The 16,669-nt window shown below is 42.7% G+C and overlaps 1 protein-coding gene across 1 annotated transcript; it reads left to right on the top strand.

Moving 5' to 3' along the window:
* The first annotated feature begins 6,356 nt into the window (after positions 1 to 6,356).
* LOC130385459 (uncharacterized) lies at positions 6,357 to 12,190 on the top strand. Its single transcript, XM_056593966.1, has 9 exons — positions 6,357 to 6,809; positions 7,272 to 8,447; positions 9,844 to 10,031; positions 10,604 to 10,724; positions 10,886 to 10,941; positions 11,056 to 11,124; positions 11,555 to 11,617; positions 11,726 to 11,881; positions 12,074 to 12,190. The coding sequence occupies exons 2-9, from the start codon at positions 7,372 to 7,374 to the stop codon at positions 12,163 to 12,165; spliced, it is 1,821 nt and encodes a 606-aa protein (XP_056449941.1). The 5' UTR covers positions 6,357 to 6,809; positions 7,272 to 7,371; the 3' UTR covers positions 12,166 to 12,190.
* The last annotated feature ends 4,479 nt before the right edge of the window (positions 12,191 to 16,669 follow it).

Here is a 16,669-nt window from a genome sequence, read left to right as displayed (position 1 = left end):
CCCTCCAACCCCATGCCACCAGTCTTCTGGAACCCAGTGATGTTTCTCATACCACTCCACACATCCCTCGTGTTGTTTTGCTGGAGTTTATTCTCCAGCTTTCTCCTGTATCTGCCTTTTGCCTCCTTGATTGCAAGTTTGAGTACCACCTGTACTCTCCTCACCTCATCACGGTTGCCATCTCTGAACGCCCTCTTCTTTTCATTCAGGATGGCCTTAATGTCCTTTGTGATCCACGGCTTATTGTTGGCATAACAGGTAACAGTCCGAGCAGGGACATTGCAGTCCACACAGAAGTTGATATAGTCCGTGATGCACTCTGTAAGCCCATCAATGTCCTCCCCGTGGGGCTCACAGAGTGCAGGCCAGTCAGTCACCTCAAAGCAGCCCTGCAGTGCCTCATAAGCCTCCCCCGACCACCTCCTCACAGTCCTTGTGGTCGTAGGCTTCCTCTTCACCAGCGGCACATAGCAGGGTTTGAGGTGAACCAGGTTATGATCTGACCTGCCCAGAGGGGGGAGAGAAGAGGAGATGTATGCATCCTTAATGTTAGCATACATCAGGTCCAGGGTCCTCTCCTCTCTGGTAGGACAGCTCACATATTGCTTGAAGGTTGGCAGAACTCTATCCAAGGTGACGTGGTTAAAGTCTCCCGAAATGATGATGAGGGCACTGGGGTGTTGAGTCTGGAGTTTGGAGATGGTGGTGTGGACGATGCTGCTGGCAGATGTTGGGTTTGCAGAGGGAGGGATGTACAGTACAACAATGATAACATGCGGGATCTCTCTAGGCAGATGGTATGGACGAAGTCCAACGGCGAGCAGTTCAGCATCCGGGCTACAGAGCTGTTCTTTAATGGTGATGTGACCAGGATTGCACCAACTGCTGTTTACAAAAACGGCAACCCCCCCTCCTTTCCGCTTACCGCTCTCAATACAATCCCGGTCAGCTCGGATGGTGTGGAAGCCATCCACGGAGACTATCTGGTCCGTAATGTCCCTGTGCAGCCATGTCTCAGTAAAACACATCAGGCTGCACTCCCGGTACTCCCGGTGACTCCGCGTCAGCGCTGTCAGCTCGTCCATTTTGTTGCTAAGAGACCGCACATTTCCCATAACAACCGAGGGGAGACACGGCTTAAATCTTCTCCTATCCATAAGCCCTTCCCGTCTCGACCCTCCTCTCATCCCACGACATTGTTTCCCTCCTCTGCATCCCCGGTGAGCTTTCCTCCAGAGTTCAGGTGGAATATCAGCTGGTCTGTCCACTATGCCGGTCGGCATTAGCGCAAACAGCTGTTCCCCGGAGTAAACAAAGGCAGCTTGTTGCTGCGGCATAAAAAACAATCACTAAAAAAGCACTAAAACCCTCAAAAGCAGCCTCGTTAGAGAGGGTAGGACTTCACCGGGTTAGAAGTGAAACAAACTAGAACGAACAAAAGTATTAAAAGTTAAGAAAGTTAAAAAAAAAGCGAACTCAAAGGCTGGAGCAACGTAACCGGCAGCCTGCAGCTTTCGCGCACGACAAATACTGACCCGTAGTAAGTAAAAGCCCACCATCGGCAAGTACTACAGCAATCAGAATGCGAAAAATGTATTTCCATTGATTTTTGGTGAATATTTGAAACTATTAATTGCATCCTCATTCGCTATAATGCAAAATTTCAACAAATAATGACCCGTAGTAGGTTAAAGCCAACCATCGGCAAGTACTACAGCAATCAGAATGCGAAAATGTATTTCCATTGATTTTTGGTGAATATTTGAAACTATTAATTGCATCCTGTTTCACTATTATGTAAAATATGAACAAATACTGACCAGTAGTAAGTAAAAGCCCACCATTGGCAAGTACTACAGAAATCAGAATGAAAAAATGTAGTTTTATTGATTTTTGGTGAATATTTGAAACCATTAATTGCATCCTGTTTCACTATTATGTAAAATATGAACAAATACTGACCCGTAGTAAGTAAAAGCCCACCATTGGCAAGTACTACAGCAATCAGAATGCGAAAATGTATTTCCATAGATTTTTGGTGAATATTTGAAACTATTAATTGTATCCTCATTCGCTATAATGCAAAATCTCAACAAATAATGACCCGTAGTAAGTAAAAGCCCACCATCGGCAAGTACTACAGCAATCAGAATGCGAAAATGTATTTCCATTGATTTTTGGTGAATATTTGGAACTATTAATTGCATCCTCATTCGCTATAATGCAAAATTTCAACAAATAATGACCCGTAGTAAGTAAAAGCCAACCATTGGCAAGTACTACAGCAATCAGATTGAAAAAAAATTGTTTTATTGATTTTTGGTGAATATTTGAAACTATTAATTACATCCTCATTCGCTATAATGCAAAATTTCAACAAATAATGACCCGTAGTAAGTAAAAGCCCACCATTGGCAAGTACTACAGCAATCAGAATGCGAAAATGTATTTCCATTGATTTTTGGTGAATATTTAAACTATTAATTACATCCTCATTCGCTATAATGCAAAATTTCAACAAATAATGACCCGTAGTAAGTAAAAGCCCACCATCGGCAAGTACTACAGCAATCAGAATGCGAAAATGTATTTCCATTGATTTTTGGTGAATATTTGAAACTATTAATTGCATCCTCATTCGCTATAATGCAAAATTTCAACAAATTATGACCCGTAGTAAGTAAAAACCAACCATTGGCAAGTACTACAGCAATCAGAATGAAAAAATATAGTTTTATTGATTTTTGGTGAATATTTGAAACTATTAATTGCATTCTGTTTCACTATTATGTAAAATATGAACAAACTATGACCCGTAGTAAGTAAAAGCCCACCATTGGCAAGTACTACAGCAGTCAGAATGAAAAAATATAGTTTTATTGATTTTTGGTGAATATTTGAAACTATTAATTGCATCCTGTTTCACTATTATGTAAAATATGAACAAATACTGACCCGTAGTAAGTAAAAGCCCACCATTGGCAAGTACTACAGCAATCAGAATGCGAAAAATGTATTTCCATTGATTTTTGGTGAATATTTGAAACTATTAATTGCATCCTCATTCGCTATAATGCAAAATTTCAACAAATAATGACCCGTAGTAGGTAAAAGCCAACCATCGGCAAGTACTACAGCAATCAGAATGCGAAAATGTATTTCTATTGATTTTTGGTGAATATTTGAAACTATTAATTACATCCTCATTCTCTATAATGCAAAATGTCAACAAATAATAACCCGTAGTAAGTAAAAGCCAACCATTGGCAAGTAATACAGCAATCAGAATGAAAAAATGTACTTTTATTGATTTTTGGTGAATATTTTAGCTATTAATTTCATCCTGTTCCACTATTATGCAAAATATATACAAACAATGACCCGTAGTAAAAGCCCACCATTGGCAAGTACTACAGCAATCAGAATGAGAAAATATGTTTCAAGTGATTTGTGGTGATTTCTTTCCTGAAACAATTCCATGGAAACGTTTCTGCCACCAGTCTGTGGGGTGTAATTTGTAGACGGTCCCTAAAACAGACAGCAGCCAGGACGTTGATTTAAGAGCTTTTCTCGCACAGATATCGATAGGAGCAACATGTCACTGTGATTTTTGTTGATACGGTGTCCTATGCTGTCCTCAACAAACTACAGCCGTAATGAAATGCAATTGGGTTGATTAAGCTGATTGCGGGGTAAATGAAAACCGAATATCCAGCGAATATCGAACCTGCGGCTGACTTTTACCCGCTGTCTTATATCGCGTTTCACGTTGGCACTTTTTATGAGTGCTACTGTCTCTGAGCATACGAGACAACCTGATTTTGTGTTGCCAGTGGGAAGAATGAACATGAATGAGTCTGTCCATTCTGGGTTGAAGGCTGTTTTCGCGGTCCACTTTTCTCTCCTTAGAGAGCGCCATGTGTAGTTATTTTTCTGTCTCCGGCTCACTCTGTCTGTCTCTTTTCTGTCTCGCTGTATTTCTCACTGTTCTCCCGCTGTCTTTCTCACTGTTCTCCCGCTGTATTACTCATTCTTCTCCCGCTGTATTACTCACTCTTCTCCCGCTGTCTTTCTTACTCTTCTCCTGCTGTATTACTCACTCTTCTCCCGCTGTCTTTCTCACTCTTCTCCCGCTGTCTTTCTCACTCTTCTCCCGCTGTCTTATCTGACTTCTTTCTCTGTAATTCTCGCACTTCTCTCTGTCATCTTTCGCATGATCGCTCACTGTCTGTGAGTCAGGCAGCCTGTGCCGGGAATGCACAGATTCGATTGGCTGAGTACCGTAATGTCTAGAAACACTGCGCCGGTCAAAATAGAAGCGCCCCGTCAAAATTAAAAATATTTGAATAATTGATTGACTATAGGTCCGCGTCCGTATAGGACGGCGTCTGGGTCCGGACCCGGACCGCTGTCCGCCTGTTAGTGACCCCCGCTCTAGCCCACATAGCAGGAGACTCCTAGGCGGATCCGCCTTCAATCCGCCAAACCCGCGTAAGCTGCCTCATCCGTTTGGGCGCCGCCCAGAGGATCAGCTCCGCCTCCGAAAGTTCTACTGTCATACAGCGGATCCTGAGCGGACCCATGTCGGATCCCTGTACGCGGACGCGCCTTTCACAGAGGATGGCTCCGCCCACTGTCAAACAGCGGATCCTGAGCGGACCCATTTCGGATACCTGGATGCGGACGCGCCTTTCACAGAGGATGGCTCCGCCCACTTATAACGGTTGAACTTAACAGCTATCGCAGACGCTTAAAGAACCGGAGAAGGTCAAGTCATCATCGGAGATTTTCTGTGCTTTTTTGACTTTGGGCTGAATCCTCTTGACTGAGTAAGTGCATTTATTAATTAAGATATTGCGACATTCACAGTAAACATTGGCCTTTCTGTTTTCATCGTGTAGGGGCTGTATGCTATAATTGTATTGTAATGACTTTGCTTGATATTGAACTAGCAGTAGAACCGAGAAGTGATTGATCATGTGAGTGTATTTGATTTAAAATGCAATAGCAATTTCGGCAGACTATGTTATGTAAGGGACAATGTATAGAACGCCGGTCATTATGGGGAAAATGAGCCCCGTGTCAGTCTGGTCTGTTTTAAGGCCCATATCCATTATCTGGATCCAAATCCAAATCCACCCTCACTAAATCACAACACACCCCAGCTCCCCTCATAATTATCGATGGATTCCCAGTACCCTTCTCCTCCAAAGTAAAGAGCCTCGGCGTCATCCTGGACAACACCCTCTCATTCGCACCCCATATTCACAACATCACCCGGACTGCATTCTTCCACCTCCGCAACATCGCCAGACTCCGCCCATCACTGACCCAATCCAGCACTGAAATCCTAGTTCACTCATTTGTCACATCACGCATAGACTACTGCAACGCCCTCCTCACCGGACTCCCCACCAAACTCATCAACAGACTGCAGATCATTCAAAACTCAGCCGCCCGGATCATCACCCGCACCAAATCATCTGACCACATCACCCCTGTCCTCATTCAACTTCACTGGCTCCCAGTACACTACCGCATCCAATACAAAACCCTACTCCTCACCTACAAAGCTCTCCACAACCTAGCCCCCAGTTATCTCTGCGACCTCCTCCAAGAATACACTCCCTCCCGCTCCCTCCGCTCAACCTCTGCTGGACTACTATGTATCCCCACATCACGACTCACTTCAATGGGTGCCCGGTCATTCAGCTGTTCAGCACCCAGGCTCTGGAACTCCCTCCCCCCACACATAAAACAGTCAGACACCATTACAACCTTCAAGTCACAACTCAAAACTCACCTGTTCAAACTTGCACACAACGTCTAACTGATCACTGTTTTGATTGTTTTTTTTTCTTTGTTTTGTTTTGTTTTATTTATTTCTTATTGCTTATGTTTATTTATTTATTTTTTCCACAATGTCTTGTTTTAAAAAAAAAAAAAAAGTATGATGACTATATGCTATGTAAGGTGACCTTGGGTGTCTTGAAAGGCGCCTCTAAATTAAATGTATTATTATTATTATTATTTATCTACTCCTAGCCTATCTGCCTGGCAACGGACGATCACGTCGAATGACGTGAACATTCGCGAACCTTCTATCTAGCGATCCGTTATCTGTATTGTGCTATTTCGTCCTTGACCTGCTTTAAACACTCAGTTTACTTGCTCAATTTGATTAAACAATTAAATACAATACAAATATAAAGTAAAAACAAGTGTTATCAAGCGATCCGTTAACTGTATTATGTTATTTCGTCTTAAGCAACATGAGCGCGAATGTTTTTTGAAACCTGCCCGGCAACGGACGACGCGATCATCTGCTGACAGGCAGGTTTGGAATGGATTACGTATGGATGATGCGCCCGGTACAAATTTGGCAGCCGGTACAAATTTAGTGTGACAGTGCCCGCGTTGCCCGGGCTGCTGTCACGGGCCCGCAGTTCCAGGGCCATTCATTCATTCACGGGGCACGCGGGAGACGCGGGAGTGCCGTGGCCGCGTTGCCCACGGTTCCCGGGCCATTCATTCATTCGTTCGCGGGGCACGGCGGGAGTCGGGGGAGACGCGGGAACGCCGTGGCCACGGTGTTCCAGCAGAGTTCGGTCTCATAGTGTCTATTGCCCCTTTTCCATCCTCTTTGTAATGAAAATTAAGCTTCAACATTTTTCACAGTCGTTTAGACAACGCCTGTTTGTGATTTATTATGGTAGCATTATGGAACTTGGTCCTCATCATCTTCTATTTTGTGTTCTGCAGCTTCAACTTTTCTGCCATTGCCTCCTCTGCTGGGTTTGATTGATCAAGTAAGTCAACATTTCTGTTAATGGACACCTCGTCAGGCATTATCCCTTGCATCTTGCTCATGTTACGTTTACGATACAATTGCCTTTGGAGCACAGAAGATTTCATTGCAACCTCATTACATTCCCTCCATATTGGTTTCTGCTTCCCACTTTACTCACGCAGTCACAACACATCAATGGAACTAAAGCGCCCTGATGTGGCATGAATGGTCTGCTAACAATAATGAGAATAATAATGCCTCACACATACATTTTCAAGAAGGTCATTTCATGTAGCCGAATCAAGTAGAGCATCACAAATGTTTTTTTTTGTCTAGTTTGTAGCAATGAAACAGACACCACTAAAGTATATTCAACAATGTATTTATTTAAAAAACAACATTAGGAGCAATGATTAGGAACATTACATTAGGAACAATGATCAATTGATTGCAACCTGTCTTTCTCAAATGTCTCTTTTAGAACAAAAATGAATAGAAAGACTCTGCCTGTCTCCTCAAACGCCTTAAGACGAAGGGCACGTGTTGACGTCTGAAAAAGGCTTCTTGACATTAGGACAGACATGACTGACATGGACATGACGGCAATGACGGCAGATTACAGAGTTCTCTCTGAGGACACTGCTCCTACCTCTTCAGCTGCAGATGCAGATGCATTTGATTCACTTGAAGATTTAAGTGAAGAGGACATGGATTTTGATGATGGGGATGGGACAACATGTTCAGATTCTGAACCTGATGTCCCATCCCCATCCCTTTCCGATAACATTGCCAACTGGGCAGTGAGATTTGGCATTTCAATGGTTGCCCTGACTGCGCTGTTGAGCATACTCAACATAACCCATCCCAATCTGCCCAAGGATGGTAGGACCCTTCTCAAAACAAAAGTCCACTATGATAGTCAAGAGAAGGCTGGGGGGAACTACCATCACTTTGGGATCCTTTCCTCCTTAAGGAACACTTTAAATAAACACGTCAAAATACTGACAGAGGGCATGACATTGGGGCTGCAGATTAATGTAGATGGTCTGCCTTTATTTAAAAGTTCCACTTTACAGCTGTGGCCAATCCTTGGATTGCTAGTTACCGTCCCTATGAAGGAACCAGTGGTGATTGGGGCGTACTGTGGACCTAAAAAACCAAGTTCGGCCACAGATTTTGTGACTGAATTAAAGGAGCTCGAGGCTGGGTTTTGCTTTGGTGATAAGAACCTCACAATTGAGCTTCACACAGTAGTGTGTGACACCCCTGCACGGGCCTTTGTGAAAAAAACAAAGGCCCATAATGCTTACCATGGGTGCGATAAGTGCCAACACCCAGGGAAGTACCAGAATCACCGCATGTCGTTCCCTGGACCAGAGCACCCCCTTAGAACGGACATGTCATTCAACTTAAAGCTCGATGAAATTCACCACCATGAGGGACCTCATCCATTTCAGGGTATCAAGATAGGCATGGTAACACAGTTTCCATTAGATTACATGCATTTAGTCTGTTTGGGCGTTGTTAAAAAAATGCTCCAGTTCTGGCTCCGGGGTCCTTTAACTGTGAGAATGCCTGCACTGATAGTTGACAGGATGTCACATGAACTCCAGTCTGTCAGGCCGAATGTTCGAGTTGAGTTTGCCAGGAGACCACGGTCACTTAGAGAGTTAGACCGGTGGAAGGCAACCGAATTCCGGCAGTTTTTACTGTACACTGGCCCTGTGGTGCTGGCGGGATTCTTGGACCGGAATATGTATTCTAATTTCCTGCTCCTGTCAACTGCCATATCGATCTTGGTAAGCCCTCAACATCACAGCCTTGTAGACTATGCTGGCCAATTGCTGAAGTCTTTTGTTGCTCATTTTGGTGAGCTGTATGGGACAGACCAAATTGTTTACAATGTTCACTGTTTGGTCCACCTAGCAGACGAGGTGAATCGACATGGCTGTTTGGATACTTTTTCAGCGTTCCCGTATGAGAACTACCTCGGGAAAATAAAAAAACTCGTAAGAAAACCGGAGTTCCCACTAGCCCAGCTTGTCCGGCGCCTTTCAGAGGTTCAAGCTAGGAAATTGGATGTTGATGCAGACATCACTCTAAAAAGGGAGCATTTTGTGGGGCCAATTGTTGTTGGGATGGGAGTGCAGGGCCAATATGGGGAAATGAGATGTGAACGATGGACAGTAAAATTATCAACAGGGGACAATATATTTCTGGTGGGGGAGAAAGTCTGCCTTGTCAAAAACATCATCCAAAATGATAATGGTGTGTTCATTGTATACACTGAATTTTCCCAGCAGTCGCCATTTTATACCTACCCCTTCAACTCCGACAAAATTAACATATTCGTTGTCAATCATGCATCTGATGAGCTGAAGTCGGTTGAGGTGTCAGCGCTGCGACAGAAATGTGTAGCCTTGCCGTACAGGGATGGTTTTGTTGCCATACCTCTCCTCCACTAAATACATAATGAATAAAAAAAACAATCAGTTCAATCAATCAATCAGTTTAAACAATCAGTTCAAGTTAAAAACTCTAATTATATAGTTGCCTACTGACTATGAATCAGTTCATTCAATCAATCAATCAGTTTGAACAATCAGTTCAAGTTAAAAACGAATTATATAGTTGACTACTGCCTATGAATCAGTTCAATAAATCAATCAGTTTAAACAATCAGTTCAAGTTAAAACTCTTAATAATATGGTTGACTACTGACTTCTGACTATGACTTCCATTACTTCATTACTCTTGCTGTAAGTATTTCAGAAAAGGTGGTATTTTTCCAGGTATACACTACGTGTCTTGTTTTTGTTTTATTTATTATTTTTTTATTTTATTTTATTTTTTCCACAATGTCTTGTTTTTTAAACGATTTATGATGACTATATGCTCTGTAAGGTGACCTTGGGTGTCTTTAAAGGCGCCTCTAAATTAAATGTATAAAACACACACACACACACACACACACACACACACACACACACACACACACACACACATTTCTTTTTTTTGCATGACAAATAATTTTTCTTTCTTTCTACATTAAGGATGAGTTTTCATCTCATTAAGTTCGCCAACGGGGACATTGCTGTGGTCCCGGAAAATTGGTGTGATGACGGGATGGTGTACTGGCCAAAATATAAAAACACCGAACGTGCCAAAAGGGCAGCGGCCAACAGTGAGACACCAGAGTCAAACTGGCCAAAATATGACATCATGGTCATCAGAACTTGTGGTATGCCAATTCATAAAACTGTAGTTTAAAGAAAATGTGATGGTTTCTTCTCCTTCTGCTTGGAATAACATATTCTGTCTATGTTGTGAAAATTGTCTTGCATTGTTTAAAATGTTCCTTTAATTTGTGGTATGAGCAGCAGTGCTGAGTATGGAGGTTGCGCCCAAGAATAATGTACCAAACAGCAGTCTGCCATTGACTCTCTGACTCTGACTCTGACTCTCAGCGCTCTGCCATTGTCCCTGATTGGCATCGCCTGGGAATACCAAAAGCTCAAACTAAGAGTCAATGGCAGAATGCTGTTTGGCACATTTTTCTTGGGCGCAACCTACCCATTCAGCTCTGCTGCTCATACCACAAATGCATGTTCCTTACAAATGTGGCATCATTTAAAAGGGGAGGTTTCAGGCTTTCCAACGATGTAAGTTTTCTTGCTAAAAAGCATTGTTATAGCAATGAAAATATCAACCAAACACAAGTTTGCTTACTTTTTGTGCCTAGTTTACGTATCTTTAGTAATAATATTGCAGCTAATTTCAACCTTATGATCATTTTAACATATTCAATTTTAGACAACTACAAAGATGCCTGTAGGCTAATGGAGAAGTACCAGACGGGCTGCAACACCACTGATCTTCAGTCTGAGGCAGAGGAGGAGTGTGGGCCGCCAGATAAACGACAAAGGAAGGCAGTGTAAGTGTGTTCTGTCCTGTTTATGTTTTTGTATTGATAGGAAGGATATTTCCCGTAGCATTCAAAAATAGACCAGAGATGTTTGTGCTATACTGTATGTATATTTGGCAATTTTGGGATTACAGTCACCCCAATAATAATATAATATGGTTATTTAACAGGCATCACTTTGGGGACTCTGATGAGAGTGAAGATGGTGGCCAATTGCACTGGCAGAGTAAGGGATAATCTCCTGCCATCAGAAATAACATAATCATAACTTTAATATTAAGATATGGTTAACATTCTTAGTGCTAAAGATAATCACCTCACCTTGTATCCATTCCTCCAGCTCCAACATCTCGCCGAGGGCCAGGCAGCAGCAGCAGAGTCTCTCCTCGACTTGAGGAAAACTGTCTAGGTAAAGACTGATCTCCGAAATAATATTGAATACAGTGGCCCCATCTATATTAACACAGCAATGGTCACTCTGTTTCAAATCAACAGATTGCAACTGCATTACCATCTTAGATTTTCTGCATACTCCACTGAAATTGTAACTTTTTTTTTTTGTAAAAATATCTAAATGTCAGCCACATATTTTGTCGATTAAAAACATCTGCATTCATGCAATATTTATCATTCATCAATACCAAATTGTATTGAAATACATCGTCAATCCATTCATGGGATTTAAATAGGTAGTGCATTCCAAAATGTTGCAACATACAAATGAATGCACAACCAGAGCATGACCAGAGATTTTTCGTTTGCAATTGTTTGGTCCTCTAGCTGACAGTCTACCATGGTTAACAAATCACAATCATTTAATAACAATTTCTTTCCCTTAGCACCTCACCATGGGGCAGGACCGCAACAACCGTTGCCAAAACAATTCCGGAGAGTTACTCAAGGTAAGGACTGATCTCTGAAATATTAGTGAATAGAACGGTCCCATGTGTATTATCAGTCATGATTAACAGATGACTGATTTAATACAATTCTTTCCCCCTCTGGGCCAGGAACGGCAGTCCCTCCTCTTCTCCCTCTTCTCCCTCCACCCCCTCCACCCCCGACATCAACCCTGAGCCTGCGGCCAACAGAGGAGCCTTCTTCAATCCCCGCCATCGGACCAACATGGCGAGGGGGAAGAATGAATGAGTCCATTCCCTGCTCTGGTAAGCAATAACTGGCAAATACTGGAGGGTCATTCTATGCTACAGATTTTGGAAGAAATTATGACAACTCTCACATATTTTCTTCAAACTTTATCAATAACTAATGTCAGTATTGTGAGTAATGAGGATAAGCACTGAAACGTGATGTATTTCACACACTACATTTTAGCTATGTTTCATGTTTGTCATCAGTGGCTGAAGTCCACATCCTGAACCTGCTGGAGACGATTAAACAGCAGCAAGACCAGCTCGTGCAAAGGTCAACTACCTCTGCAGCAGGATGAACAGCACCCCGGGGCCAGAAGTTGAGATGCCTGAAAATATTAATCTCCCGTTGGAACACCTGGAGGCAGTGGAGGCATTTGAGGTGTTTTTAAAAGAACCCTCAAACCACCCAGCTCGACAGAGAATAGTGAGTCTTCTTAATATGAATGGTCCATGCTATAATGCTATTAGGTATATTGATTGTCCATGATTATTGCAAGTATTCTATTGAAGCAGCACTAAACAGGCCTGTCCTGAACCCCCTTTTCCCAGATTGTGTCAGTGAGCGACAGTCTACCTGGTATGACATTGTGTGTAAGGTGGCACATGTCCATGAGAGTGTGAGCCAAGTACATGTTTAGAAAAAGAACAATTCAAGGGAACAGGATTTTTTTCTTGAGAGCAAATAGTACAAATATAGACGTTTTTGTTTTTCTACATTTCGGGATGCATAAGCTTAGAATTGTTTACCTTGCTGATATAAAAAATACATATATATATATTTGCCTTTTAGATTGCTTCTTTGGCCACAATTGGAGGCCAGGATTTGAAGAGGGTGACTTGGAACATTCTTGGCCAGCTTTACACAGACGACGTGTCCCACCAGATCAACTGGAAAGGTGTGAACACCAAAAAGGCCTTCAGCCAGATGTCGGCAAAGAGCTTGCTTTTCAGTAAGTATATAATTCAAAGTAATATTGATTGTCTGTGGCGTTGTGTAGCATTATGTAGACAGTGGCGTGAAGTGTAGCAAGGCGGTGTCACGTTAAAATTGTACCGGGGGCGAAAATTGTACCGGCCTACGTCATCAGTTGTTTACATCTTGACAACCTGCCTCGCAACAGACGACGCGATCGTCTGTTGCCGGGCAGGTTGCAAAAAACATTCGAAACATTCCAAAAGACGAAGTAACATAATACAGATAACGGATCGCTAGATAAAACTTGTTTTTACTTTATATTTGTATTGTATTTAATTGTTTAATCGAATAGCAAAAGACGACGCGATCGTCTGTTGCCGGGAAACGGGCGATCGCATCAAATGACGTAGGAAGGTTCTTGTACATTCCTACGTCATTTGACGCGATCGCCTCGATTAAACAATTAAATACAATACAAATATAAAGTAAAAACAAGTGTTATCTAGCGATCTGTTATCTGTATTATGTTATTTCGTCTTTTGGAAACATGAGCCGAATGTTGTCGGCAGGTTGTCAAGATGTAAACAACTGATGACGTAGGCCGGTACAATTTTAACGTGACAGCGGCGCATCGCCGCCGCCGCTGTGGGGGGTGTAGGCCTACATAGAAATGTTCTGTTTTGAGGCGTGCCGTTCGGCAGCGGTGTGTTTTGGATTTAGTCTTCTTCAAATAGAATGTAGCCTACAGTATCTGTTGGACCCTACAAAATTAAAAACATTACAAAACCACCCCGATTTAGTGATGTTGCTAGGTACGCGTCCGGCGTCCCTGACGCATTAAAATCTGAAAGGACGCACTAAACAAACTATCCATGCGTCCCGGGGACGCATCTAATTTTCCCTATGAAAAACGATACATTGTGAACATTAAACAACTCGTGTTTAATCACAGTAACTGGCCAAAGAAACCTTCTTGTGAGCAGACCGGACAAGCGCTGTTTCAACCCTCTGCGCATCTATTCGGCGCAGACGTGATCCCCTGTACAAAGTATCGCGACATGCTAATTTAGCCGCTACCAAAACAACTAGCTCGTCACCGCTGATTTCATTTCAACAATTAAAAATACAAACTTCATAGTAAATAAACCCACGTTTCCACTGCTCGATGCTGTGCTCATTCGTGTCGATTATGTTGTAACGTTTAGGGGACGTGCTGTAATGAAATAAATGAAACATAATCCGGTGGTGGTGATGAAAACTACATTGAACGGCAGCCGCCATATTGTTATGCCCAAACGGCGCCTGCGCATACATCGCGCATTCCACATTTTGAACATACATTAATATATCCGTTTATTATAACCATATCATACACCATCAAGGAGTTTAACACTATTAATTAAATTTAAGAAATAGAATAATAATAAAAAAGAAACACATTTTTTAAACTGGGGAGTCGGGACCCATTGAATTTCTCAGGGACCCACCCAACTCGCCACCTGTGGGTCCCGGGGACTCACTACATTGAAAACCTATCAACATCACAACATATGTGCTCTGATCAGGGAAACATTTAATACAACTGATATTGTTTGAACATTTTGGATGTCCTTTTAATCATGGCACACCTTGCCCTGATCACAAATTCTTAATTTACCCAAATTCTCAAATTCTTAGTTTACCCACCTCTTATTTTGATCCCCACAACCTTCATAACTTAGCAAGTCAGGTTTTTTTGTAATTTTTTTAATTATTATTATTTAATCTCCTTACCTATTGTATTGTGTTAGCCTACTTGGCTTTGAATGCTACATACCATAAACATAAACATATTTGTCTGATTTCAGGTGCTGTGAGGAAAAACTCCCTCACAAAGTCCGTCACCGATGCGGAGGTCACAAAGCACACCATCAGGTGGTTTAACCTGGCCATGGATCGTTCGACAAAGAGACGAGGAGGTGTCCGTCCCCCGACATGTCCCTCACAGCCGTAGTGAAGCCGTAATGAAGCAGTTGAGAACATAATGAATAAAAAAATTACTCAAATTATTGAACGTTGGATTCTTGTTGTTAACCAGTTTTTAATTTTCTGATATTTTAGCTGTGCATTGCACAACATTTTATTGAATTTCATTGAAGATGTAGCCTAATATATAAAATGTATGCACTATAGGCCGGTAAAGCACTAAATGAGTTTCTGACCACAAAATGAATGTAGCCACATTCATTTAACAGGTTAGCAAAAACAGAATAGGCTATAACCGGTATCTTTCCATAAATGTCCATTTTCCATTGAGAAGTTATTACTTTTGTACAGTAAACTGATGTTTTGAATTGAACCTTTTCTGTTAGGCCTATTGTATTGTAAGGTTGAAAATATGCAATGCAGATTTAAGCTTTAGGGCTATATTGCTGTAGTAGGCCTAGTTCTAGCGATAGTTTTTAGTTTTATCAAATAGTTTAGTTTATCCTATTTTATCCTACACGAGAACAGAAGGAATTTTGGAAGGACAAACGGATCCGGGCCGGATGAGCCACGATTTGTATGAGTCCGTTGTGGGTCCGTTGTGGGTCCGCGACGGATGTATGCATCAATTTACGGGTCCCGAACGTACCCGTCGCGGAGGTAAGGTTTTAGTCGTGGATGCGGAGCGGAGGCAGCGCGGAGCCACGGCGGGTCCGCGATCCACCTCCGTGGCGGATCCAACGCGGCGTGCAAGTGGACCCCGATACGGGTCCGTTTCGCGGGCCCGTTCCGGAAGCCGCGATACCTCCGCGGCGGATCTGGCGCGGAGTACTTTTGCTATGTGGGAGGCTATCCATATTACGAGGTGGGCCTGTTGTTTGAATCCCAAAATGTAAATCTAATTAACATGGTCAGAAAGGTAGGCCTAAGTAACAGTCCCATTGTTACGGTTGTTACGCCCCGTGCCCACTACATGCGTCCGTTGCGTGATCCCCATTGACTTTAATGGGGACGGACGCGCAATGCATTGTGGATCCGTATGTTCCGTTGGAGCCTTCGGCTCTGTCAGAAAGTTGAAAAATGCAGCGACGGATCCGTCATCCAATCAGATCGCTGTACGGTTGCTGATTGACACCGCGCCCTCATGGGTAAAATCCTCAGTTTGTCGATGCTCATGCTAATGATCATGTGTTTTTCCCCGCGTGTGATTTGTTGACCATTATGTTAATTTTGATGTGCCTGTCCCCGGACGTGATTGGCTGCTGCATCGGAGGGCCGAGGATCCGGGAGGATAAATCACGGGCGAGCTCAACATCCACGGCAGCTGGCCTTGGATATGAAGCTTGCCATATTGGGTCTTCGAATGGATTTGTTGGTTGATCGAGGTTCTTGTTAATTGCTACACGGGAACTTATCCCATGCTCTGGGCTAAATAAACAAATAAACAACTTCCAGTTAACCAAAGACATCAGGGCCCCGTTTCCCGATAACGATGGATCTTCGCTCGTACGATCATTCTCACGATGGATCTTGCGATCCATCGATAATTTCTTTGGAGCGTTTCCCGAAACTCCTCGTAACGTGAACGCGCATTCGCTGCACTCACGACGTCGTAGGATTGTAACTGTCTACTGACACGGTGCTGAAATGGGCTCCGTAGGAGGGGGAGACGCAGGAATGTCGCAGGAAAATTGTTTTAAAAAGGGTTAAAATATATCCCCATCAAGGACAACAGCAGAGTAGCCTACGAAAAAAATAGACTGCAATTATATGAATGCTAAAGACATTAAAACACAATTGATTAGGCTTAAACCGACATATATCAGTCCTAATCCTGAATGCACTGTGCGTTTCACGGCATTTCCCCCCCTGAAATAATTCCATATGACAAAAAATTAAAAATAGCTTGTGTGACAACT

The sequence above is a fragment of the Gadus chalcogrammus genome, chromosome 7 (genome assembly GCF_026213295.1).
Source record: "Gadus chalcogrammus isolate NIFS_2021 chromosome 7, NIFS_Gcha_1.0, whole genome shotgun sequence".
In the NCBI taxonomy this organism is placed as follows: Eukaryota; Metazoa; Chordata; class Actinopteri; order Gadiformes; family Gadidae; genus Gadus; species Gadus chalcogrammus.
Note: the sequence above shows the minus strand (reverse complement) of the source record. Positions and strands in the feature narration are given on the sequence as shown.

Coding starts and splice junctions, on each gene's coding strand:
- LOC130385459 (XM_056593966.1), top strand. CDS start 7,372: ATGACTGACATGGACATGACGGCAATGACGGCAGATTACAGAGTTCTC. Junction 10,942..11,055: donor TGGCCAATTGCACTGGCAGA/GTAAGGGATAAT, acceptor CCATTCCTCCAG/CTCCAACATCTCGCCGAGGG. Junction 11,618..11,725: donor ATTCCGGAGAGTTACTCAAG/GTAAGGACTGAT, acceptor CCTCTGGGCCAG/GAACGGCAGTCCCTCCTCTT.